Raw genomic sequence first — 26,385 nt, 5'->3', positions numbered from 1 at the left:
CACTGAATGCCACAAAACCTAATTTCCACTTTTATGGTGACAAAATATTTCACGAGATGTTATTGTGCTGACATAATCCCTTCAGCCATGGTGTTCAGTTCTGACAGGTTTTTGTGATTCATTTGCATATGTAATAATTGGGAAGCCCAGACAACTCACAGTTGTCAGTTGCTTATATAAAGTGGCTCTAGTAATTTTAGAAAAATTTTCAATTTCAGAGATTTTATTTTTAACAATTACCATATTGTGACAAAAACATGGTTACTGCTGAAGCTCTAGACCAGTTGTTTCCATATACAGACTCATGAACATATGCAGACTGATGTATGTAAGCTTTTCTCTCCTGGCCATGAACCTTTCAGTCTCTTACGTTTACTGCCTCTGTTCTGAGCAGTTTTTTTTGGGGGACTGTTCTGAGCCAAACCCTATGAGAAGTCCCAGAAAGACTCTTGTTCCCACCAGTATCTCTTTATCAATCAGACTTTTAACGGGTACAGTGTCATTCTTCAGTGTAGTAGACATCTATGCTTTTAAGTAATTTTGGAAAACTGTTTGCAAAAAAGATATTTTCATTCATCTACATGACAGGTTAGGGGAGGGGGAAATTCCTCTAGCAGAGTTTTTCTTCCTTTCATCTGATTTACTGGCCCAAAGCATTTCCACTTCCTTCCTTGACACTGAACAGGTAATGCTAACCATTCAGACAAGCATGAAACTTTTTAGAATCTCAGTGTTCACTACAAACTATAGCTCAGATTAAAACACGGATTTGAGTAGTAATTAATTAAATGTCTTAGAAATGGGATAATTTGAGAGTTCAAAACAAGCTATTTAACTTTGACATTTATCAGAAAAAGATACTTTTAAACTTACTTCAAAGATATCTCAGAATACTTGAACTAGTTTAAGGCTAAGCTTTGTACTAACAGATAAATGCAGTATGAAGAAGAACAGTCTCTAAAAAATGCAAAATAGTCAGAATTTGAAAAAAGCAAAATCCCAACAAAGTCCTGAATATTGTAAAGTTGTTGTATCCAATCTGAAATCTAATGGAAAGAAGCACCTGCTTTAGTTTGCATACTTCATAGGTAAACAGCAAACAATGATCATAAGCAACTAAGCCCCTATCCTCTGAAAGCTGTGTTCATATTTATACACAATGGGGCTAATTCTTAACACCATTAAAAATAAATTGAGAATTATTTTTGTACATTTTCCAGTTTGTGTGTAACATTACTATATAGATTGAAGAGAAAAAACCCCAGCTTTCTAAAAAAAGCTTTCTTTGTTTTAAGTGGAAACATTAAGAGGGGGGATGAATAATTCTTGATATTTATAATTCAATTATGTGGCTGTAGGTTTCTTTGTATTCCATTTCCTGTTTGTGGTTTTTGCTCTTTTTTTTTTCCCTAAATGAGTTTTTAATAAGATGAACTCGCATCTCTTCTTCAGAATGGAAGCTGTACAGTTCGCAGTCGGAAGACCCCCAAATAGTTTGTGGTTGCTTAGCGTTCCAGGCAACATGCAGAATAAATTTGATAATTTTGTATTAGGGTTGAAGTACTGGAAGGGGTTGAAGTACTGGACAGGGTTTTCTCTGAATCTTACAGAGTGCACATGTGGAAGACACTCAGGTCAGTAGTCCACTGGTGTCTGTCCGTCTTATTTGTACTGCTGTTACTATGCTTGGATGGTACTGTGTGATGGTACAGGGAAGGCTAACAGAGGGACATACACAAAGGTTTTCCATTGCTTCCATAGCCGTACTTAAGAATTTGACAGGTTTTTTGTACTTAACATTTCTGCAAGGAGAACTAAATGTGCATGCTAGAATGTTTGATCTGGTGTGAAGTATTTAAGACTGACTAGCATGTCTGAAGGGTTTACAGCACTGTGCGTAGGAGAAAAGTCAGACAGGAAGACTTTGTAATAGTTCAAGTATACAAGTTTGGTATTTACTTAACTGTGTTCCAGTTCAGAACTGTAACCTCTTCAAGTCTATGTTGTGTCAGAATATTCAACTACTCCAAACAAAGCAGGTTTTTTATTGGTTTCTTTTCTAGTTTTTAAAATCAAAACTAAGCAAACAGAAAAGCATCACCTAATAGTTACTCAGTACTTCCACATGAAGTACCAAGTGTGCTTCATTGTCCTAGAAGTCACAGCTTATGAGAAATCACAGCATGAAAAAGTCTGTTATTGTTGAGTATATATTTTATGTGATTTCTATTTGCAATAAAGCATAATATCTAAAATATTACATGTGTGATAAAACATGTATGTAGGAGACAATTCTGAGACTGAGATTTGAATCTTTAACTTTGATTCTCTTGACTTTCTGCTGCATGTTTTATATTCATTTTTTGTTGGCTATTGACCAGGCTGCAGCATGAAAGAAAATCAATAGATCAGAATAAAAATACAGGATGCATGTCTTGAGATAGCAAGAAGCAGCAGGGTTTACAGATACCAGTAACAGTTCTGGGATCAAAGTCAATATAATTGCTTCAGTGAAGCCATCTACTTGAGTTCATTAGTCCTTTTTTGAAACAAAACCATGAAACGCATACTAGATCCTCCACACGTGTGGAAATTTCATACTCTAATATTTACTTGTGCATCCTTTGTGAAGAGGACTGCAACTCTGATTGAAAGCTTGTTTTGTCCTTGCACCACCAAGAAAGGGAGAAAATGATTCTTCATAGTGTAGTTAGACTGTCAAATAGCATGAACTAGTAGAATATGTATATTGAAGGCAAGTATTGCTGATAGGTTCGTACCGTTCTTGCTCTGAATGGAATGCATAGTAGCTACCACTCAAATTTCTAGTGCTGTAATAGTGTGATTCTTCAAACTAATATGAAGAGTTTGTGGAGCTATAAATATGCATTCAAAATAGCATAAAAAGAGTGAATTATATTTGATCTTGATCTATAAATGGCATGTTGTATTTTAATCTAGAAAACTGTTATAAATTGAAATGTAAAATGAAAGAAGATAATGCCATTGGTAGTTTGCTGTAGTTGTAGAGTAAACAATACCATTAGTGTTAGCAATACTTCATGTGGTATGACACCAGTCAAAATCCTTATATCATGCCTTCTCCTTATGTCTCCTTTTCTTTTCACTTATTTCTCCACAGTGCTGCATACCCAAGGTCCCATTGATGGCAGTCTCTATGCAAAAGTGAGAAAGAAGAGCTCTTCAGACAGCAACATCCCTGGTGTTGCTCAGGGTGCTCCTGTGACTGGCAGTCCTGATCACAGTGATCATACCCTGTCTGTTGGTAGTGATTCAGGACACTCCACAGCTTCCATCAGGACAGACAAGACTGAGGAACACCGTATGCCAGGAGTCAAATGTGGTCTGAGCCCACAAGAGAAGGCAGAACTGGACCAGCTCCTTAATGGCTTTGGTCTGGAGGATTCTGTGAACACTACCAAGGATATGACTGATGCTCAAAGCAAGTACAGTGGGACTCACCACACAGTGCCAGCTCAAGTTCACATGAATGGAGTCACCAAAGTGAAGGACAGGGAGACTGATATTCTGGATGACGAAATGCCTAATCATGACCTTCACAGTGTGGACAGCATTGGAACTTTGTCTTCCTCAGAAGGGCAGCACTCCACCCACCTAGGGAACTTTAGTTGTCACAAGAGCAGTCAGAACTCACTGCTTTCAGATGGCTTTGGAAGTAATGCTGGGGAAGAGCATCACAATGCTTTTGCTGCAGACCTGGGAATTGGTGTGGATCTCCTCTATGAGAGATTTTCAAGAACTGAGCCAAAGTCAACTCAGCAATTGCAACGGAATCCTTCTGCCTCAGCCCGTCCTCAAGCCTATGGCCCAAGTAACTACTCTACTCAGACCTGGGTGCGCCAGCAGCAGATAGTCACTGCTCACCAATATGGTTTTGCCCCAGAGAATGAAATTAGGGTTGGCATTCATAATGCTGTGGAGAATTTGGGCAATGTCCAGAGCCAGTCTCGAGTCCCAGACATGCCAACACGTGGCTCCAGCAGCAGAGATGCTGTGCAGAGAGGACTAGGAAGTATGCTGGGTGCTGCAGAAACTGAGGAACATCCAAGTGCTGAGAGTTTTAAGTCAAGGCCAGTGCCTCAAAGGAACACAAATGGCCTGAATCTAGGACAGAATGCTGGGGACTTGCCAGCTTCTCCAACTTTGGATATTGATCAGTCCATTGAACAACTGAACAGGCTGATCTTGGAGTTAGACCCTACCTTTGAACCTATCCCAACCCGCATTAACACTGTCACCAGCGATGGAAATCAAGTAAATGGCTTTGCCAGCCTTGATGTAAATGTGGAAGAGCTTGAGATTAGTCCTGTAGGCCGTGGCAAATTAGAGGTCACAAACAGGAATCACTCCCGGCATGGTAAGCTGTAATACTTTCTGAACATAATGCTTTTTCTAGCACCTGTGTGTTCATGATATGGTACAGCAGGACCCTCAGGTCATGACTTAAAACTTTGAGGATGATTATCAAGGGATTATTTCTGATATCCTCTTTACGTAACAATCCAAGATATTATGGAATCAAATTGATGTAAGATAAGTGAGTTTTGTGAGTACTTGGTTTTTTGCTTGAAAAAAATACTGGTCAGCAAGTTCTTATCTGTTATGGATCATCAGTTGGGATTTTTTGCTGCTGTAAGTTTAAGGGAGCAGAATTTGTACATTGAGACATTTTTCAAAGGCATCTATAGTTTTTTTTTTCATTATTTCCATTTAAAGTAGGAGGAAAAGCTCCAACTTTATGTTCAAGTTTAGTGCAATGCTGCTGGCATTAAATTTTTTATGCAATATTTCTATAAATAATGTAATATTTTCCAGTAAAGTATTTTAAAACATGCTCTTTCTGAAACCTTTTTCTGTTTAAAAATTCACACGCCCCAGTGCTTGCTTGTTGTCTCTGGTTCTGAAATGACTGTAGAAATCAATTGGTGGAATTAAACATGCAACACTTGCTGAATATATTGCCTAAGTAATGCTACTAGAACTAGCAGCTTTGCAAAAGGATGAGTAGTCTGCCTCTGGCTAAGTTCACTGAAACCTGTTAATGGTGTAGCTAAAATTTATGACAAACAAGCTCTTGCTGGTCTTACTGTCATGTTTGAAGAGCCTATGTGGTCTAATTCCTCTGGCAGGACATATCCCCTTACCTTCCTTCCTCCCCTTCCATCTTCCTCTTCTCCCTCTTCCTGTCTCCAGTCATGGTGCAATGAAAGAATAGCTTGTGTCTCCATGATTTGAGGAGCTGACATGACAGAAGATGTGCCAGTGGCCTCATTGAACACAAATGAGCTGCTTCAGCTCAAGCCCTGTAGGATATGCTAAACCAATCAATGATGAATGTGCCTAACTACTGTGTGGTTTCTTTTAATGTGCAGGCCTTACGTGATTAAGGATGGGATGCTTGTAGAGAAGGAGAAATCACAATTTTCTGTTTAGGAGGGTAACTGAGGACCAGTTACCCTCCTGAGTCCAGAAATCCATGATGGATATATGTGAGATGCTTCACTGCTTATTTTTAATAAATGATATCCATTTTGTGACATTAATTAGTTTGTAATTCTCTTGAATCTTTTCAAATTATTAGCTGATGGACAAATTGAGATTTTTTTCAGCAGGAGAGAACTCTTCTCCTTATATACAGTAAATCTAGTGAAGGGGATAAAAAGGTTGCTCAGAATAAGCCACCTTTTACAGTTCTGTGTTTAAATATATGAAGCTAAAAAGAGATATTTGAATTTTTCTCAAAAATTCTGGTCATCTCCCAAAGGAAATAGGAGTCACTTCCATTTTTAAAGTCAAGTAAATAAAGACCAGTGTCCTTGGGGCATATTCTGGAAGAGGATTTGTTTTAGAGAATTAGTAGTCAGGAAGCAACATAAGAACAGCCTTTAAACAATATTTATAAAAAATTTAATTACTTTGTGTAGTTTTAGCACAATAATAATAATAATTTTTTAAAGTTTGTCTTTATGTCAAGTGCTAAAATATTCTATTTCTGACTTCTGCAAGTAACATTCAGTTCAGACTAGCAAGAGTTTGATTTTAAATCTGCTCATGGTTCCAAAGGTAAAACAACACATATGTGGCGTGCTGTCACCTCTGCTTGAGACTGGGAGTTCACCAGCACACACTGATTTTCCAAATGCTGTAGAATGTATTTATTTACGTATCTGGACTTGACCCATTGATATATAACAGAATCATTTGTGCATGGTGTGCACAAAGCAACAAAGGGAAAAAGCAATTTAACTGAAAGAATGTTAAGAATTAGGAACACTGGAGTGTTTTTCCCTTGATACACCATTGATCTGGGTCACTGGATTGAGAACTGTCTGCAAGTCAGGTCTCAGAAGGTTGTGATCATTGGCACAGTCTAGTTGGATGCCTGTAGCTCAGGGATCAAGTACTGAGTCTAGTCTTGTTTAATTTACTGATGACTTGGATGAAGGGGTAGAGTGCCTCCTCAGCAAGTTTTTGCTGATGACATAAAGCTGGGAGGAGTGGCCATAATCCTGAATGTGTTGGATGTGGTTTATCTTACCTTGGAGTAGCCTCATAGAATTTTATAGAGTTAAGATAAGCAGGAGAATCTCCAAGGCAGTTAATTAGCTATTTAAACTACTGTGGCACAGGAGCTGTAACTGATAGCACAAAGAAATGCTGGCTGCTATGGAGATGAAGAAATAGCCATGAATAAAGCATAGCCAAAACAGCAGTTGCTCACAATGGTTGATCTTACACAGTCAGGTTTTAGGGGAAGCTCTATACCCTGTGACTTAAACAGTCCTTGACCTAACAAGTATTTTAAGAGAATGAATTTGCATGTGATGGAGGGAGTTGGCAAATCAGGACTGAATGGTCTGAGTGAGGTTGAATGGACAAATGAGATATTCTGAATGAGTGGGAGCGAACAGTGCTGGAGGTGAATGGGATTGACAGGATGCGTGATATGCATGTGCCTAATTTGAGGCTGAATTCCAAGAGGATGGTGGAGTTATCTGGTCTCCTGCATGAACATGCAGAAAATGTATGCCTTAAAAGGCATGTGCATGTTTCCAGTGCCCCACAAAGCTGGAAGAATAAGCTTAAGAATGAACTGTGTGTGTGTCAGCTGGGATGTACATTATAGTGCATTCTTGCCTCTGCTCATATGATTCTGCACTGATTGACAGATAGGCAGCTACCTCTCCTTTCATGCTGCTTCTTAGATGTTTTTATACACATATTCCCTTAGCATAGGCCAACATGGCACAAACTACTGACTGCCCATGCAGCAGAGTTCTGGGTTCTGTCTAAAATGATGTCTTGGGTTAACTGGTCAGTGTTTTTGAAAATAGGAAGAAGCAGACAGTGATTGTTGAATTTCTTTTCCTAGGAGGTATCTTTATGAACCATGTAAAACAGTGGCTGGTGACTGCTTTTTTCCTTCAGTGGTACGTGTGAATCATTGCACTGTATGTTAAGATTTTTCCAATTTTTATCTTTTATGTGAGCTGAGTTATGCGGAGGTGAGTTTCTGGTAGTCAGGGGAGTTGCTGTTTACTAATAACACAGTGCTGCAATAGTGTTTAATTTTAAATGACAGGAACTTTGTAGCATGGAGAAATTTTGATGTGTGCACATAAGCTTTTATCTGCAGCCTTATGTTCCCCCTTTATTTCACTCTCTGTATATTCTTTCATGCCTAATAACACATGACTCAGTCTACTGTTAAAGATGTTTGTAAGACTTACTTTCTCAAACCAGCCATCTTTTACTGCAAGGTTTGTGCTTATTAGGTATTGAAGGAAAGCTAAACCAATGTTTTGCTTCTACCTAGAAAACTGTAAAAGCAAGAATCTTAATAAATTTAGAAAACAGAAAGGTTTTTACCCATTTTCATTAAAACCTACCATTACTGTCACCCGTGTCTCACCTTGTCACTGTTAAAATGTAACAGTTTGCATCTTTAGAAAAATGTTAGATGCAGTTGAGGAATTATGTGATCAAGCTAAAGGAGAATGCAGGAGAACACAGTCATTCAAGATTTGAGGCAGCCTGTTTCAATTTCTGTGACCAAGAGATGCATTTCTGTCTGAATTGGCCAGCATGAGGAAGGGAGGGACTGTATTTTCCATAAGATTGAAATATATGTTGCTTTCAGCTCATTCTAATTCTTCTTCCTGCATAAGTTATTGTGTTTGAAATTATTATCTTAAAACATGTCTAGGTCACCTAATATTGTAGGGACAACACAGATACACAATTCATACAGCCTTACATTTTGCGTGGAGTTTATATAGCTTATCAGCTCAGTAAAGAATTGTGCATTAAACAAAGCATTAAAAAAATAAAAACAAGGTGGCTAAGCATCTGATTACAGATGTCTGGAAAATCTTCAGAGATCTTTCCTCTATTAAAAATAAATTTTTGGAGATGGTCCAAAGTACAGTATCATAAATCATACTACAGTACATCTGCAGACAAAGGAGAGGGGAAGAAATCCTTTTTGCATACTTTATTAAATAATAATTTTTAAAAGCATTGAACTGCTCCAGATGTTCCCATTCACTTTGCTATTCTGTGGGAGAGCAGACTCAGTCTATCTGAAGTAAGTTGTGATCTGAGAGAAGAATAAAGCTTGTCCAAATCTTCACCTGCCTTATTTGTATGTACAATACACTACAAAAACTGTTGTAGTTTTCATTGCACAGGAAAATTTTGGTGTCTGACTTGGGAGGTAATTTTACAGTGGTTAACAGTAAATTTGAACTGATATTTTAGCTAAATTAAAAGTAAAAATTGATTTTTTAAGTTAAAACTGGAGTTTTAACTAACCTAAATTTTAAAACTAAACTAAAACAAATAGTTAAATTAATTTTTAACCTACAGCTAAAAACTGAATTTTAGTTACATTTAGCAGCACTGTAATTTTTAATTTAAGTTGTGTCATGTACTTAACTCCACAAATTTTTTTCCATCCTGTAATTTTCAGGATGTGAACCTGCGTGTAGCATCATTATGAACTCGCTCTAATGGTTTGGAAATACCATTTTGGATTTTGCAACAGGCTTGCTGCCCATCCTCGGTGTAGTGTAAAAGGGCTAAGAAACTGAAGTGTCCAGACCTGCAAAGCTGCTCTCTGCCCTACATGGACAGGTTTGATGGTCTGCTTGGATTTGGGGTAGAGTTTAGACCTTTTCATTCGCTTGTTAGACTAATGGATTATAAGGAGTCTACACTCCTAGTCTACTAGCTGCTCTAGATATGGGTAAAAAGAATAGTTTGCTTGTAAATCATTGCTAAATATGGCAATGATAAATTGCTAAATATCACTTTGTACTACATTTTAGAAAGATTAATGCACTGAAGATATCACAGACACAGCTTAGTTGGCTTTTTTTCTAATTAATCCCTTTGAAACAGTGTTTCTGTAGATCTGTGAATCTGAAAATTTGAGTATATCAAGATACTGCTTTAGTACTTGCATCAGAAATCCACCAAGGTTGTGGGTTTGATCCCCGTAAGGGCCATTCACTTAAGAGTTGGACTCGATGATCCTTATGAGTCTCTTCCAACTCAATATTCTGTGATTCTGTGATTTTATTTCAACTGTGTATATATTTGCTTATCCTTTTTCCACCACAGCAGTGTGTAGTTTGAGTTTTGTCTTGCTGTCTTTGAGGATGGTATTTTTCTTTTAAGTGTGATTGTAAAGCTGATTCTAAGTTCCTAAAATAGATTTGCTATGGTTTAAGCCTAAAGCTGTCTTGAAAGCTTGATCATTACAGGTCTTCAAAAATCTTAAACTTTGCAGCAGATAAATGGTGCCAGAGAAGAAAATCACTTTTGATTTGGATAGTGTTGTTAGTAACATTTTTTAGTATGTGGGGTAGTCCCTAAATGCTCCTCTGTTAGAAGTTAACTTCTGGACCTTTTTTTCCCCTTGATGAATTCTTAAGCCTTATGTTGGATTGAATCCCTTTGTTTCACAGTAATTCATAGGTCTTTTTAAAATGCTGTAAAGGCACCTGGAATTTCTGCAATGCTAACATAATTCTCCACAGAGTGTTATTTCAGCCTTCGTGACTGCTGCTGAGGTCTGTGAAAGGGGCACTGGAAAAACAGCCTTATGGGAGTTTTCACTGTACCTTTCTCAAGAGAGCCCTGCATTTTATTGATCTGTGGGTTGAATTGGTAGAGCCTCTCATGTCATGCTAACTTTTCACACCAGCTGGAGCTGTGGTAAGAAGCTCGCTTGAAGTGCAAGTGCTTTGTCTGTTCCTCTCTGTGCCCTTCTGTGTGTGACAGTCTTGTACACAGCAACGACTTCTAACTTGCCTGTTTGTAGAGTCTGTTATGTTAAGTTGTATTAATTAGTTTAATACAAACCTACGTCCTGGGGACCTCACTGCCACTGTCCAAGTTTGCTTGGCCCCAGCAGATGAACCTCAGGATTAAAGGGTGGGCTCAATTCAGCGCAAGCTGTGTCTCACCTAAAAAATCCACTGCGCAGGCTCGAAGGGTTAATGACCTTTCCCAAATCTTCGCTCGCGAAGACTGGCCATTATTATTATTAATTAGTTATTGATTAAACATACATCCTAGTAAATTTTCCTTTTGTTTCATGAAACAGTATGTAATTTTCTAAAACTACCAGAAGTTTGGCAGATTTTCTTGAATGTATAGATGTTACCTTTTGTCTCTTGTGAAAGGGAAAGTGTTAAAATGAATTGCATATTCCAAAAATCCTGCTGGGGAATAAATGAAATTAAGTAAGCGAGAAGCTGTCTGTGAAATAATAGTTAACACTGCTTAAGCTCTATCCAGAGAAAATTACCTTACTATTACTTAAGCATTGATGATTGAAGGGGTTAAAATCAGTTTTATGAGTTCAGACATTTATATTTTAATGCTGTAACAATTCACCATGTTTGCAATCAGTTGGATAATTTCTGCAGTAAATTTTTAATATAAGTGTCTTGTAAAAACTAAAGAATCAGTTTCTTTCCTTTTGATGGCATCAATTCTTGCTTTCCAGATTTTAAGAACCTGTTGAGGATAATGTGAAATTTCAGTTAATAGTATTAGGTTCAAAGTTTGATAGCACTTTTGATTGAAAAAACCAAAACATCACCTTTGATCACTCATTTATTTATAAAATTGTGAATAAAATTTAGCAATCTAACACATTTTCTTTAAACACTGAAGATGATGTAAATATTTGCTAATTTCTAAGCAATATTGTAAATGAAAACATATTTGGTCTTACATTTAAATGTGAAAAATTTAAATTTAATGACTTCAGTTTGAAATTGATTCTTGGTGATTTGATACTGTCTGGCATTGTCTAATAATAAACCTGCTTTATAAGGTGTATTTAGTGTTGATGTGGCCTCATCTTGAGTACTGTGTGCAGTTCTGGGCCTTACCATTTAACAAGGATGTGAAGGTGCTTGAAAGGCACCAAAGCTGGGGAGGTGGCTGGAAGGGATGTCCTGCGAGGAGTGGCTGAGGATGCTGGGTTTGTCTAGTTCAGAGAGAAGGAGGCTGAGGGGTGACACACACCCCTGCCCCAAGCAGTTTGAATGAGTTTATTGATAGAGTTTTAAAAGTCTTTTCTGTAATATATCGCTTTGTTTAAAAAGCAAAGAACTTCCTCTATCAAGAAGAACAATGCAGAGGTATAGAAGGGTAGTTGAGTGGCCTGTAGTATTCAGATCATTAAAACTGCTTCGTGCACAACATCCTAATGTGATTTAGAGCCTCTTATAGAGGGGTAAAGAACAAGATGCTGAAACTTTTACATTTCTTTTGAACTTTGTTTTGTAATTATCTGCTCCAGTTTGACTTTAATTTGCACAGTTAGCTGTGATACACACTCCTAGTGTAGAAGTTAAGGGAATGCCTTCAATGCACCATGCTGGGCTTTGGAAAAGACTGATAGTTCTGTTTTACAAATGATTTGGACTTCCGTGATGGGTAGAAGGGCTATCAGCCCAGTTTCTTTTTATACCTCCACAAGAAAAGTTCTTCACAGAGAGTTCTACCACGTATGCTGTACTTGCTCTGCTCTCACATAAAGCTGGTTTTGAGGCTAGCCCACAAGCCCTGTGAATCAAGTGAAAACATGTAGGCATCATCTTGGTAGTTGTTGTGGTAACTGAAAGTAAATGTGGACCTTTTTAATGTACTTGGTAAATACAAGCATGTATAACACATCAAGAGGTAATGTAATTTGTTTTGCAGTGTAGCTGGGACAACTGCTAGTATATGAGATAGAGTACTGTTATTGGCATGCCACCGTAGAAAAGATTTTAAGCTTAGTGTTGTTTTCTTTCTAGTAGCTATAAATACATCTCAACAGTAGTCCAGGAAAGCTAAGCAGCTAAAGAAAGCAAACAACAATTAACCTTTAACCACTGGCCATGCTTCTGTTAGCTGTAGCATCAGCATAGTGATAACCATTTGACAAGAGAAATGGCCAGTGTTGTTCCGATGCCAGTCTTTTGAAATGTTATAATTTGTTCTTCAGGAGAAAAACAAGATTACTTTTGCAGTTCACATGCATTCAAGAAAAGAAGTAAATATGTGCTCCTGGGATATTTATGAAGCTCTGCCAAAAATTTAAGCTAAATTATAAGAACAAACACAAATGATGTAGCTTCTAGGAAGTCTTGGTTCCTGACACTTTACACTATAAAAGATGCCTTTTAAATTGGTAACTCTGGTACATTAAATGAGGCTACTCTGAAGTACGTTTTTGAAACTAATAAACTAAGTAAAAGTATTTTTTTGCTCACTCCCTCACTTAATTTTAATCTCTTAGATTTAGTTGCTTTAAGCTTTATTGTAATATATCAGCTCAACTTCTCTCCTCTATTGTCGAGCATCTGCTGGGAATTTGATATATTGTGCACTTCCAGTCTGTTTAAGGAAAATATCCATTTTCTCTGAGATACCTGTTTGTAGCCAGATTTCTGGGGACTACATTAACTTTGTAGAAATTACAAGCTTCATTATGAACACTAACGACATGAGTGTATCAATATCATTGATGATGAAGTCCTTTCATTAGTGTGACAAGCAAAATTTGCATTTAATTTTAGAGTCTGTTTTGACCTATTCAAAAGGTAGACATTCTCATAAAGTATTCTGTGAGGCTGTGTTAACTAAGAGAGGTGTATTCCAAAATAAACTGTCTGTACCTCATTAATTTGGTTACAAATTGAGTGAAAGCTCTTCTCTGCTGTTCCTGCCTCCCATTGCCTCCTGTGGAGGGGCAGTGGGACTAGGAGTGTCTGGTCTCAGATTGTCTGAGATTCTGCACAGTGATTCACACTCATTTTTCTTTATGAACTTACAAATAAAAAAAAGAAATTCAATACAAAAAGTTGATAAATTCTGGAGTAGTATGAACTCAGTCTATATTCCTAAGTGTCTTCAATTTCAGTAAAAATCATCATGACTTTTTAACATCATTTAAGAGGTTTGGAAGGTATTTGATATTTCATGTCCCTCTCTGGCTTAGAAGATCTTGAGCCATGCATTTAGTTTGCTCACAGTGTCTTCAGAAGATACTCTTTCCATACATGAAAGATCACACAAAGTTTCAAGTCAAGGGAAAAAGAGTTAAATAGATGATTACAATATGGATGCTTAAGTATTTTAGTTTTCCAAGTTGCACCATAAAAACTGAATCTCAGCTATGTATTTTCCAAAATGTGCTAGGTGTGTAAATGTTGACTCAATAAAATAAATAACTAGATAAATTTGGACCCTGAAATTTAACCCTATTGCTGGAATTTTCAAAAGTGACTGACGGGGTTTAATTTAGTTAGTTAGTTAGTTGGTTATTAAAGTAGTTACTATCATACTGGCTTTGATGCTAGCAGAGCTGGATTTTTTTAGAAGTGTCTAATCCAGTAGTTTTGCAAGAGATTTATTAATAATTTTAGGATAAGCCACTACTTGCCAGCAAGTTACTTAGTTTGATACATATGTATGTTAATGCAGAATCATTTAAGTACCATAGGTTTTAATCTGAAATCTCTCTGTTTCAATCTTGAATAAAAACTGTTCTTCTATACCAAAGCATATTTGTGCATAGTTGCTCTATAATTGTGCTGTGTAATCAAGTTAAAATGTCTATAATACAAATACTTATGCTGCATGCTAGACTTTCTACCTTGGCTTCTGTACGGAATGGATGTGTGTGTAAGGTGTATGCTGTTGTCTTTCTCTACCAAAGTCCAGTTCAGCCCTCCTGCTGGTTTAGATGAAGGGCACACTTTGGACTCCTACTGTTATGGCGCCACGATCAGGGTGTGTAGGAGATGTGCTTCATCAACACATGCTTACAGTTGAAAATGATTGTAAGGGTTTAAATGACACCAAGCAATTAAAGTAAGTTCTTTTAGAAATCTTCAGCTCTTTTAAGAGAAACAGCTAATTCTCAAAGAGCTTTTTGCATGTACAGACAATAAAAGGTCTCAGAGGAGTATCTGAATGGTAGCTATGCATACGGTTATTTTTGTACTGTCCTGTGACTACACAGTAAGGACTGTTGTGGGATCCTTACTGTTACAAAGAAGGGTAGAATAGGCAGTTGGTGCAGGAATGTTCTGGAAGTGCCTGCTGTTTGGTGGGGATGACCAAATATAAAGTACTGCTAATCATAAGCCTGTATCTAATGACATGCTGTTAATACAACTGTGGAAACAAATACTGCTTTATGCCCTTGAATATCCTGGTTTGTTCTGCTGGGTCAACTTACTCTTCTGTGCTGTTCCTCAGAAGAGTTACACCTTCTATGTGTATCTAACACCTAATTTTTGTGATTGTGTGATTGTCATGTGAGTCACAAAGGGTGTACAATGAGCTGAGTTTATAAGGGCCAGGGTCTGTTTTAGCTAAAAAGAAACTGGGCCGGTGTGGGGGGGTGGGGGGTGGGTGAGGAGGGGCGGTTGGGGAGAACGAAGTCCTGGATCGCAGCAATAGCTTTTCTGCCCAGAAGCGCTGTGCGTCAGGAGTGGCAAGAGAGGTTTCCCATTGGAGCTCCTGTAGCGGCCCCTGCTGGCAAGCTCGACCAATGGCACTGGGGATGCAGCTTCAAAAATGAACGTCAGCGGAAACGTGCTGATTGACTGACTCCTCTAGAATCAAGGGCACTGTGAATATGTTCAAGCTGGTGTCAGCGAGGCTAACTACAACTGATATTTTTCCCCACTTATGTGGTTTTTGTAAAACAGTTATTTCATGAACATTCTTGAATAGAATCACTACAGGCACAATATTAAAGTTTGTTTTAACATCTCTAACTGGAAAAAAAAGAGTTTCTTAATCAGCTTGCCTATTTATTTTCAGCAACAGGTATGCGAGATGATGGTGCAACAGGGAAAAGGATGAGAAAGTTAAGTGTGGGGCAGTATGACAATGATGTCCCTGGGCAGCCATCGTGTAACAGGTGTGGATGGATGACATCTCCTGCTACTGACGAGGCCATAATTCTAGGATCACCAATTGCTCTAGGGGAGACCAAGGAGGTAAATGATGAAGAATTTTTCAAGAAATACTTACTGAAGTGAATGGCCAATAGGAAGTCCCGTTCATGTTCAGTGTCCAAAATCAATGTGAAGCAATTGGGCAGTTGCATCATGGCAAGAAGAACAAATGACTGCAGTTACCTCAGAAATGCAATTCAGTGTTTAAGGATATCTTGCTCTTGTCTATTCTGTGTGTTTGCATGTTTTTCAGTGGTCCAAGATATCTCTGCTGGAACAGTAGATCGTATTATATTTGATTACAGAAACCTTCGGTAATTTGACCAAGAATGCCCCACTGTGTCATAGGGTTGTGGCAGTTTGAGCCACATTAGAAATCCAAAATCCAATTTCCAGGCTTCCCCCCACCCCTTCCCACAATTTATCCCAACACCAGAGAGAAACTTTCAGGCCAGAGGCTTCTATAGGGGGAAGGGGAAGTATATACATTTATTTACACAAATAAATACTATACAAACTAAAGGCAACTATAAATATATATATTACATTTCTATCAGTCCTTTTAAGCCCCTCCCTTTAACTTTAGTTGAGGAAGAGCCTTTCAAGGCTGGTATGTAACGCAGTCTATCTCTCGTGGGAGTGTTCGGGGACCCAAACACTCCCCCCTCACCAAGCTCCAGCTGTTTGTTGCAGTTTTTCTCCTCACGAAGTCCAAGAAAGTAGCTTTGAGTCCTTTCTCCTTGGTCCCATATCAGTCTCTGCTGTGTGATTCTCTCTCAGTCTCATACCTCGGTTCTGTAGGCTGCTGTAGTGTAGCTTATGAACGTACGCGTCCTGGAATGTTGATTCCTCCTCTGGGTTTTCGGCTGTCCTGCGTTTAAATCACGGCAGAGACATCCTCCGGGCCTCTCTCTTCGGTCTGTCTCCATTTTTGCCTGGGATTCCTTTCCCTGGCTCCGAGCTATTTCGTCAGCAGCCCATCCACTTGGCTCTGCTTCAGTGCTGAGCCTTAAAATCCACCCCTCACCAGCCTCAATGCAGTGGAGGGGAAAAAGCCCCCTAGCCTTGGCCACAGGCAGCTTGGTCCAGTTATACACTGTCCCAAGTGTCCCGCAGCTGCAGGGAGGGGGAAGAGGGCCTGGCCTCCTCCCTCTTACCTCAGGTGCTGTGAATCTCTTCCTTCACAGCACACACTCCAAATCCTGTCTCTAACTCTGGCCTAGGCAGAGTTGGAGGCTGCAGGGCTCCCCTCTCCCCCCCGGAGGGGGGGAAGAAGGAGCCCAGCCACCCCCTGGCCTTCTACACCTACACGCAGCAGACACCAACAGCAAAACTGCCAACAGCTTCAGGTGGCTGTGTATATATGATTTTTCAGCAGAAGCGAACAACATGGATGGTGATTGGCTCTCCAGGGAACACTGCCCTGGCACCCAATCACCTCTGAGCCCCCGACTCCCGGGGGGGCCAATCTCAAACTATGACAATCGTTAAGTGAGAATTTTCACACCATAATTTTGCTTTTTGTGCCTTTTCTTAGATGGTTGTTGTAAGTTATCAAGATGAAATAGGTGGAGAAATCTTCTCCACAACAAAAAATGGAAATGAATCTGTCACATCCATGCCAGTTTTTTCCCTGTCACCAGAGATGACATACGGTAAGAAAATGTCCATCTCTATTTATTTATTTTAATATCACTGTTAACATTTTAGCTGTTACTGAAGAGGAATTGCCCTTTTTCTTCTCCCTTAGTGACAACACCTCCACTATACCAGCAGCGGATTCTCTCCAGCCAAAAGGTCAGCAGCCCGTCTGAGCTGTACAGAACCATTCCTGGTAAGATACTCCCTACTTCCTAAATAATGTGAAAATGAACTGTGTATATAGGCAACGAACACAAACAGTGGTTTATAAATAGGACATATAAATGGTGAATTTAGATGTGTAAGTCAGAAAAACAGATTTTAGCAGTTCTATTTTAATCATACCAAAAAGAAGTAAATAATGAAGAATTATCCAAGAAAGATTTAATGCCGTCCAGTGTTTAATTGCCAACAGGGAGTCCCATGTTCACGTTCAGTGTCCAAAATCAGTGTGGAGCAATTAGGCAGCTGCATCACAGCAACAAGAGGAAATCCTGCTCTTCTCTTGATCTGTTTGCATGGTTTCAGTGTTCCATGATCTCTCTGTTGATATTTGATAATGTTGAAATAGTACTGTCAGGAGACTTGAGTTCCATGTGATTTTAAGTAGGTTTCGTCTCCCTCTGAGGAACGAGGGGTGATATCCTTCTTGCCATCTCTCCAGGCAAGTGAAGCTGACAAGAGAGCTTGGCCTGCTCAAATGAAGGAGATCCTTAATCAAAGGAATGAATGTTCTGGAGGGGTTTTTTGCCACAATACAGTTTGTAAAAGTGCAAGCTGGAAAAATACTTGTTAGCAGATGATTATATGGTTGTCGTGGTTTGAAACCCCCAAAAATCCAATTCCGAGTCCAAGCTGCCCTCCCACAACTCAACCCAGTGTGAGAGGGGTTTTCCAAACACAACACAAGACTCAATATGGGGGGAAGGGAATTATATTACAATCACTACACAAATATTATAATACGTTATATACATAATCCTAACTATCTCTCCTATGATAAAGTAATATTTACATTGGATCAAATCTCTTTTCCCTCCAATAAAAGTCCAGAAGGGAAGAAGGAAATATCCACCTTTAGGGCAGCAGTCTCTCCTCCTCAATGCAGCAGCTGTAGCTGGATTGTTGTAGCTGGATCTCTCTCTCCGTTACACACAAGGGGGGGGTCTCCTCTCACCGCTCTCGGCCCTTTGACTCCAAATGAAGGTCTCTCTCCCATGGACTGCGATGCAGGGACAGGCTTGCTTCACCACGTCATATCATGGGGTGTAAGACCCCCATGAAGGTCCCTTCCTCAGGGGATTCAAGCTCCCCTGAGTCAGAACATCTAGGGCAGCTTTCAGTTGAAAGTCTTTTCCTCAAGCGTTCTATCAGAGCTCCTTTGCTCTGTCTCAGACTGCCAGCTTGGCAGCAGTGGCGGGGGGGCAGCAAGGCCCTCCTCTGCATTCTGTCCGGCCGTCCCAGTCCAGCTTCCAGGACGTTCGAGCTTTTTAGCTCCTCTCTCTCTGCTGCATGTTGCATTTTAGGACTGCCATCCAGTAGGAGTCTACCCCCTCCTCTTAAGAGGGGTCTCAAAGGGGTTTTAGGGGGCTTTGATTCAGTTCTTACCCCCAAAACTGTCTTTGTTGAGCTTTCTCTTCTCTCTCTCTCTCTATCAGACATCTCTGTGTCTTCCTGCTTGGCTGCATGCCGCCTTTGCTGCTTCGTATCTCTTTCTGGCTTTCTACCAGAGTTCTTTGCTCAGTGCTGTCTCTGCCGCCGCTCCTGCTGCCCATTCACAGTGGAGAAAGACTCCCAGCTTTTCAGTCACAAAACCCAGTCCAGTTTAACACTATTTCTGAGTTTCTACAACCCCATCCAGGGGGCTGGGGGGCCGTGCCCCCCCAGCGAGGCTCCTGCCCCTTCTCCCCTCGTGGTCTCAGAACATGGCCACTTCTTCTCCAACTACCTCATCATCCTTCTTTTCCGGTCTGGTGTGATATGTTTAAATTTTGCAGGGGCACTGATTGGATCAACCCCAAGGGACACCACCCCCTCGGGGGTTACCATTTTTTTTAACTCTAGGGGAAAAACACCCTTTTTTTCCCCACCACAATGGTTAAAGATTTAATGTGATCCAGCTATGAATTTTATTAATAAAGGATTATTTTTGAGGCCTTAACTCTTTGCTGCTAAAAATAGCAGCTAAGCTGCTACCTATAACCTTTTTTGTGCAAAATTATTTGAAAACACTAAGATTTAAAAGAAAAAAGTATTTCCAGAGTTTGCACAGAAAGTGCTGGACATAGAAGGAAGCCAACTAATCTGTTTAAAATCTGAATAAAAATCATAGACATTCATTTAAATTTTATGCAGTAGAAGATTTTAAAGTGAAAATTTATGTATAGATATAGTTTTATTGCTTAGGCTATGACTGTCTTCTCAGGCAGGTTCTTGATAGTAGAGTTTTCATTAAATTTGATGATGGATTTTGATGCAATAATAGTGTTGCAGCTCTGATGTAAAAAAAACCTTCAAACCAACTCTCCTGTTTAATTTGCCTCATTTAATAGTTGTCAAAATCAAATAATATCAACACAGAATAAAATTATCTTTAGTAATAAAAAATCATCTACCCAGTTCAAGACATCTCTTTATGGTTCAGTTGCTGTGGCTTTTCCCTTTACTCTCCCAACTCTTAAATAATAGTGGTAGGTATCCTCCTGAGGACGGCTTCAGCAAATCCATTACAGGTTAATCTACTGAACAGCTTCTTGTTAAATGGTTTACATCAATGTTGCTAAGAGTTAGGACTTGCCCTGGAAAAACTTTTGGCTTTCAGTGTATTTCTCTATTTTGATTCTCCTTCTTTATTCTAAATGTGTCATCTCTCAAGTGTTGGATTTAGATACTCACTTAATGGAACACTGAAAACAATTACTCTAGCTTAGACCAAAGGAGACAATTCTCCCTTAGAATGCCCATTTAAATATGAGGCTCAAGGTGCACTGAATGCTGCAAGTTAAGTGCTCATCTCCGTATGGCTTGTCTTTTATCTGGAAACATAATGTACTTTGACACTAAGGTTAAAGGTGTATGAGGTGGGTCAGCTAGAAAACATGGAATTCACTGTTAGCAAGCATCTCAAAGGATTGTTGATTGGGTGACTTTCCCACCAGAGCACAGAAACTTCTATTGTCAGAGGCAAATCAGAAACCTACTGTAAGTATTATTTTAATTTTCTCTCTTTTAACTTCACTATTCTTCTTATTTATTGCCTATATCTACTGTAAGTATTTATTGTATCTACTTGCCTTGGTGCCTTCTGACTTTAGCAAGAAGTGAAGAAGGCTACTTCTTATTATTTCTGCTACCAATCCCTAATTTATGCTCAGAGCCAAGAGTGCTGTGTTTTGTGTGTTGAATGACGCCAAGAATCTGAAGGGAACAGAAATAGCTGTTCTTGTGGTTGAAACTGCTTTAATGCACATGCAATAAAGGCGACACTAACAGCGTGCATTTTGCAAGCATTCTTAAAAGCCCCAGTTTTTAGTACTTTTCTTTGCAGCCTTGCTCCTCTTTTAAATGCTGATGTGGTCTTTTTTATTTTTGTCAAAACTTGGGACTTTTATCAAATTTCTTTGGAAATTTTCAACAGATTAAGGCCTTTGAAGTCATAGACTAATTCTGCCATTAAGATTATTGCCCCTTTTGTTTCAGTTCAGATCACCCCTGAATTCAAAATTGCTTTGTGCTGCGTCTCAGTTTTGCTGCTTATCTGCTTTGCACATTAGTAGTGAGGATGCTGTAACCTGGTTACCAATTATCTGGGTATATTACTGTTGTATTTCTTCCTCATTTCCTTGTGGAGAATAGCATTCAGTGTAGTTAGCACTTACCAAGGGATTCTGTTGTGGGTTTAGAAAAGCGCAAAAGTATACATTTTAAAAAAACAGTACATGGGTTTTTATATTCTGTAGTCAAGAATTGCAATGACATCCAGTCCATATGTACAAAAATGATAAAATTATGTGTTCTTTCTTAAGATATTCTTGTAAACTTTGTACCTCGTACCTTGAATGCATCTGATTTTTAAACTATTTATTGAAGAGCACGATCTTTAATAAAGCCTTATAAAACCCTTTATAAAATGGTGCTCTGTTATCCCTAGAAATCTTAATTTTCTTTCCAGGTGAAAACACTTTGCTAGGCAAAATCAGTTAAGTGGTGTTATGTATCTGTCTCCCTTTCATAAACTATGCCCTAACCCAAAGAAACTACAGGACTGTCAGCCTGACCTTGGTGCCTGGCAAGGTTGTAGAGCAGATCATCTTGAGTGCAATCACACGGCACCTACAGGACAGACAGAGGATCAGATCCAGCCAGCATGGATTTAAGAGGGGCAGCTCCTGCCTGACCAACCTGATTGCCTTTTATGACCAGGTGACCCGCCTGGTGGGTGAGGGGAAGGCTGTGGGTATAGTCTACCTGGACTTCAGCAAAGCCTTTGACACCATCTCCCATAGCATACTCCTGAAAAAGCTGGCAGCCCATGGCTTGGACAGGGGCACTCTGCTGGGTTAAGAACTGGCTGACGGTCAGGTCCAGAGAGTTGTGGTGAATGGTGCTGCATCCAGTTGGCACCCGGTCACTAGTGGTGTCCCTCGGGATCAGTGTTGGGCCCAGTCCTGTTTAATATCTTTACTGATGATTTAGATGAGAGGATTGAGTCCACCATCAGCAAATTTGCAGATGACACTAAGTTGGGGGGGAGGGTCGATCAGCTGGAGGGTAGGAGGGCTCTTCAGAGGGACCTGGACAGGCTGGATAGATGGGCTGAATCCAATGGTACAAAGTTCAGCAAGGCCAAGTGCCAGGTCCTGCACTTTGGTCACAACAACCCCATGCAGCGCTACAGGCTGGGCACAGAGTGGCTGGAGAGTAGCCAGGCAGAAAAGGACCTGGGAGTTTGGATTGACAAGAAGCTGAACATGAGCCAGCAGTGTGCTCAGGTGGCCAAGAAGGCCAATGGCATCCTGGCCTGTATCAGGAACAGTGTGGCCACCAGGTCCAGGGAAGTGACTCTTCCCCTGTACTCAGCGCTGGTTAGGCCACACTTCAAGTACTGTGTCCTGTTCTGGGCTCCTCAGTTTAGGAAGGATATTGAGGTGCTGGAGCAGGTCCAAAGAAGGGCAGTGAGGCTGGTGAAGGGACTTGAGCGCAAGTCCTGTGAGGAGAGGCTGAGGGAGCTGGTGTTGTTTAGCCTGGAGGAGAGGAGGCTCAGGGAAGACCTCTACAACTACCTGAAAGGAAGTTGTAGTGAGGTGGATATTGGTTTCTTTTCCCAGGCAACCAGCAACAGGATAGTCTTAAACTGTGCCAGGGGAGGTTTAGGTTAGACGTTAGGAAGTTCTTTACAGAAAGAGTGATTGGGCATTGGAATGGGCTGCCCAGGGAGGTGGTGGAGTCACTGTCCCTGGAGGTGTTTAAGAAGAGACTGGATGTGGCACTTAGTGCCATGGTCTAGTAAGCAAGGTGTTGTTAGGTCAAAAGTTTGACTCAGTGATCTCAGAGGTCCTTTCCAACCTAGCTGATTCTGTTACTCTCTGATTCTTCTTTCTCCCTGTACATTTATGGGAGATGTCCTGCCTGCAGGATTTCTTTCCAGAGCCTTGTTCTTTCTCAGACGGAGCAAGTTTCACCTCCCTCAGAATGTGTGCATGCAGTCATTTTGTGTCAGCACTGCTGCTTCAGGGATCCTTTCCTGCCATGGTTTCATCGCCCTTTTCCTTACTTTACATAGCTTGAAAGTAATACAGCACCCACAGAGTTCAATCTGAATTATCTTTTGAAAGATACCTTACCTTGTTTCTTGAGACAAACTTGAGTGGTCTATAAAGTGGCTAGCAGTCTATAATATGGCTAGTTTTATAAATACCCCATTTAAAAGCAGGGCTCCAGGTAGAATTCATATACAGCTCTCTTGAATATCACAATAGCGGTTGTATATCCCATGGGAGGGAGAGTCCCACACATTAGTGAAGGAACAGAAACATTACTTGTAGGCCATTTTGAAGCTTATAAAGGCTCTCTTGTCTCAGACAGCATACAGCTAATTGAAGTCCCTTTGTATATAGAATAAAAGCATAGTAAGCTCTTTGACAGAGGACTGAACTCTGGCTAACCGCCCTGCCACTCCACCCTTCAGGCTGGATGTGAGGAGCTGCCCCTTCTTCAGCCCTGGCCAAAGCTTAGACAGAACTTCGTAGAAAATCTCCATTCACAAACAGGCACTGTCTTGTAACAGAAAGCAGGGATCTGTGGAACAATGGAAGATTGTCTATAATCCTTTATCAATGTACTGACAAAGAGAAAACACAATGCCTCGGTTTTCCATCTTTTCTAAACAGCCCAAGTAACCTTGTGTAGTTCAAGCAGTGCATAGAATGGAATGATAGCATTGGTGCTGGTAGGAGGAATCTTGGAGCCTTCAAAGCCTTGCCTTTTCATCCTCTCTTTGGAGCTTAGCCTAGGTACTGTACTCAAAGGTCATGTATGAGCTGCATCTGTTCTAAAATTTTTTAAAATTTCATCTTTTCTCCTCATGCTGTCATGGAACTCTTCCAGACCAGACACTGGAGTATTTCCACAATTTTTCTCCTACAGACTGTTTTTATCTGACATTGTAACCCTCAATTCCTCCCATTGACTAACATAGACTTACTCTGTTATATCATCCAGTAGTGATGAGTGTTTATAAATCTCTTGGAAGGCAGAGCCGCAACCTGATGTAGGCCATATCCTCATTACTGCATAATTGTATACTGATTAGAATTTTACACTGTTGTAGTTTCATACTGTTATTCCAGGATTATAATTTCTTCCAGTCACTGAGTTGCAAGGGAAACAAAACATACTGCTTAATTGTTTGATTAAAAGAATCTCAGGGTTCTAGACTGAAAATGTCTTCTCCGTGTCAGGATAGTCAGTAGCATTGGGAATAAAAGTGAAACTAATTTGTGAAAGGAAAAAATTCCCTGTTTATGATGGGCAAACACTTTCTCCACAGTGTGAAAAGCTTTCATATAATATTGATTTTTACCTGCCTTTCTCTCCTCCTCTTACCTGCTTATATAAGATATACATGGTCAAATCAAGTAATAGGTATGGAACATTTCCAGACATCTGGGTTCATTTGCCTAAAACAAGAGCGCATCCACTTATGTGCATGGTTATCATAAGCTCTGTGCTCCTGGAAACAAAGGTGCATTTTGGGTTTTGCTGTTGTGATCTTGGGTTTGGGTTTTTTTGGGTGTTTTGGGTTTTTGTTTATTCTTGTAGTTTTTCATTTGTTTGTTGAGGCTTTAACAAGAAATAAAAAATACAAGTAGAGACAGGAAAGTTATGATGTTTAATACAAAGCAGATATATGAAGTTATGTTTTTCATTGTCCTGAAATTGACCTTGACATGTTTATCTCATGGATGAATATTGTGTTCATCTACACAATATTTTTATAATCAAACACCTAATGTTTCTTAATTATTATAAATATACCATTTACTAGTGCATAAGAAGCCTCCATAGGCTTCAGGAGCAAGCAGGAAAGGACTTAGTTCTTCTGTTTGGATTCTACCAGCGTGAACTTAATGAAGTCTTCCAGAAAGAGCATGTGGAACACTGTAAAGCTTAATCATAAATGTTCAGAGACCGCTTCTTGGCTGTTGTAAGGACTGAAGTCAGTATAATGTGCTATGATCTGTGTCACACTTTTTGTCCCTGGATTACTTTCATTGAGACCTCAGTAAAACTAACCTTTATACAAAGGTTTTGTTGCATGAAGTTTGGAGATGACTTGATGCATTTTCAAGTCTTCATTGTCACAGACGTCCCTCCCTATGTGCCACTGATTATAGTACAGTTCTTAACATATCTTTCAAATATAAACATGGAAATTTTGTATTTGTTTGGCCTGCAGAGAAATAAGCATTGCTTATTATCAGTGATTTCACTCTGGTAGTCCAAATTCACAGCAAAGGTAATATTACATCTCATATGCTGAAAAACATAACCATTTAATTTAGTTTATATCAATTAGAATGGTGGAAAATATCTTGTAACAGAAGAATCAAATTGAAACTGAAAATAACTTAAAATACTTGTAGCCTATGCCTGCTTTTAGAAAGCAGTATTAACCAAAATACTTACAGTTAAATGTCTACAACTGAGCTGTCTGGTAATCAGCTTTAATTTAGCTTTTTTTTTTCCCCCACTCAGTTTGGGTAAGATTTTCATGGGAGGTAGTCTCCCAGTCCACACTGCTTAACTTCCCGAAGCTTTATTATCTGGCTTAGAGATTAAATATTTAGATATTAATGCATTTAGCTAGCTACATATGGACAGGTTTTGTTTACAGCTATGTTATGTGTTTCTAAATGAAACTTTAAAAAAACTGTACATATTTTAGCCACTCAGTAAACATTCTAACATGTCATTGATTCAGAGGAGAAAGGAATACAATTATACAAACCAGAATATAAAAAACTAGGTGGTGCCAAATCCATGGAAGATAGTATGTGATGATAAAGCAGTGGGACAATATAAATGTCTTTTCTTTGGCTGATATGTTAAAGTTTACAAATTATGCTATTCTTTTTACTGGATTTCCATAAGAAAGCTCATTCTCTAAAGTATACTTTGTCCTGCATTGATTTTGGATACTGTAGTTCAATAAAATATTCTGAAACATGAATGCATTTTGTTTTATAGCCAGTGTTGTATCTGATCACAGACTTAAAAATTCTTTAAATCTGATGCTCATGTCAAGACAAAGATATTTCATGGTGAAATGTTCTTACAGCCCCGCGAGCTAAACTTCTGCAAAGAGACAGGGTCTGCTGTGACCTACATGTTGACCATCATGTTGAATGAGAAAAATTCATGTACTACAGATGGTCGTGGAAAATACTGCGCTAGCAGAATGCATAATCTAGTGCACATGTATATAATTCCATGTGCAGCTTCTCTATAATCCTGCAGAATTAAAAAAAAAAAGAGAAGATGATTAGGTGCTTCAGACATTACATTGAAGAGATCTTGTAAAGCTATTCACTCTCTTCTTTTCCTCTCCCCCTCACTTTTGTAGCAGGATTTTCATCTGGATGGAAACAGTGTCATCATAGATCAGAATGAGCCTTAAATGGTATTTTGCCCTGTTAAAAGTGCTTTGGAGAAAGAATCAGAT

General features: G+C 39.4%; 1 protein-coding gene across 1 annotated transcript in view; it reads left to right on the top strand.

Moving 5' to 3' along the window:
- The window catches only part of TNS3 (tensin 3), a 185,766-nt gene that overhangs the window by 118,618 nt on the left and 40,763 nt on the right, over window positions 1-26,385 (top strand). Inside the window, exons 18-21 of the mRNA XM_017820129.1 lie at window positions 3,143-4,399; window positions 15,385-15,563; window positions 17,059-17,176; window positions 17,272-17,355. Of these exons, the coding sequence (XP_017675618.1) occupies window positions 3,143-4,399; window positions 15,385-15,563; window positions 17,059-17,176; window positions 17,272-17,355 (1,638 nt within the window). The remainder of the gene's footprint in view (window positions 1-3,142; window positions 4,400-15,384; window positions 15,564-17,058; window positions 17,177-17,271; window positions 17,356-26,385) is intronic.

This window comes from Lepidothrix coronata, unplaced genomic scaffold (assembly GCF_001604755.1).
Source record: "Lepidothrix coronata isolate B3197 unplaced genomic scaffold, Lepidothrix_coronata-1.0 Scaffold3, whole genome shotgun sequence".
Lineage (NCBI taxonomy): Eukaryota > Metazoa > Chordata > Aves > Passeriformes > Pipridae > Lepidothrix > Lepidothrix coronata.
Note: the sequence above shows the minus strand (reverse complement) of the source record. Positions and strands in the feature narration are given on the sequence as shown.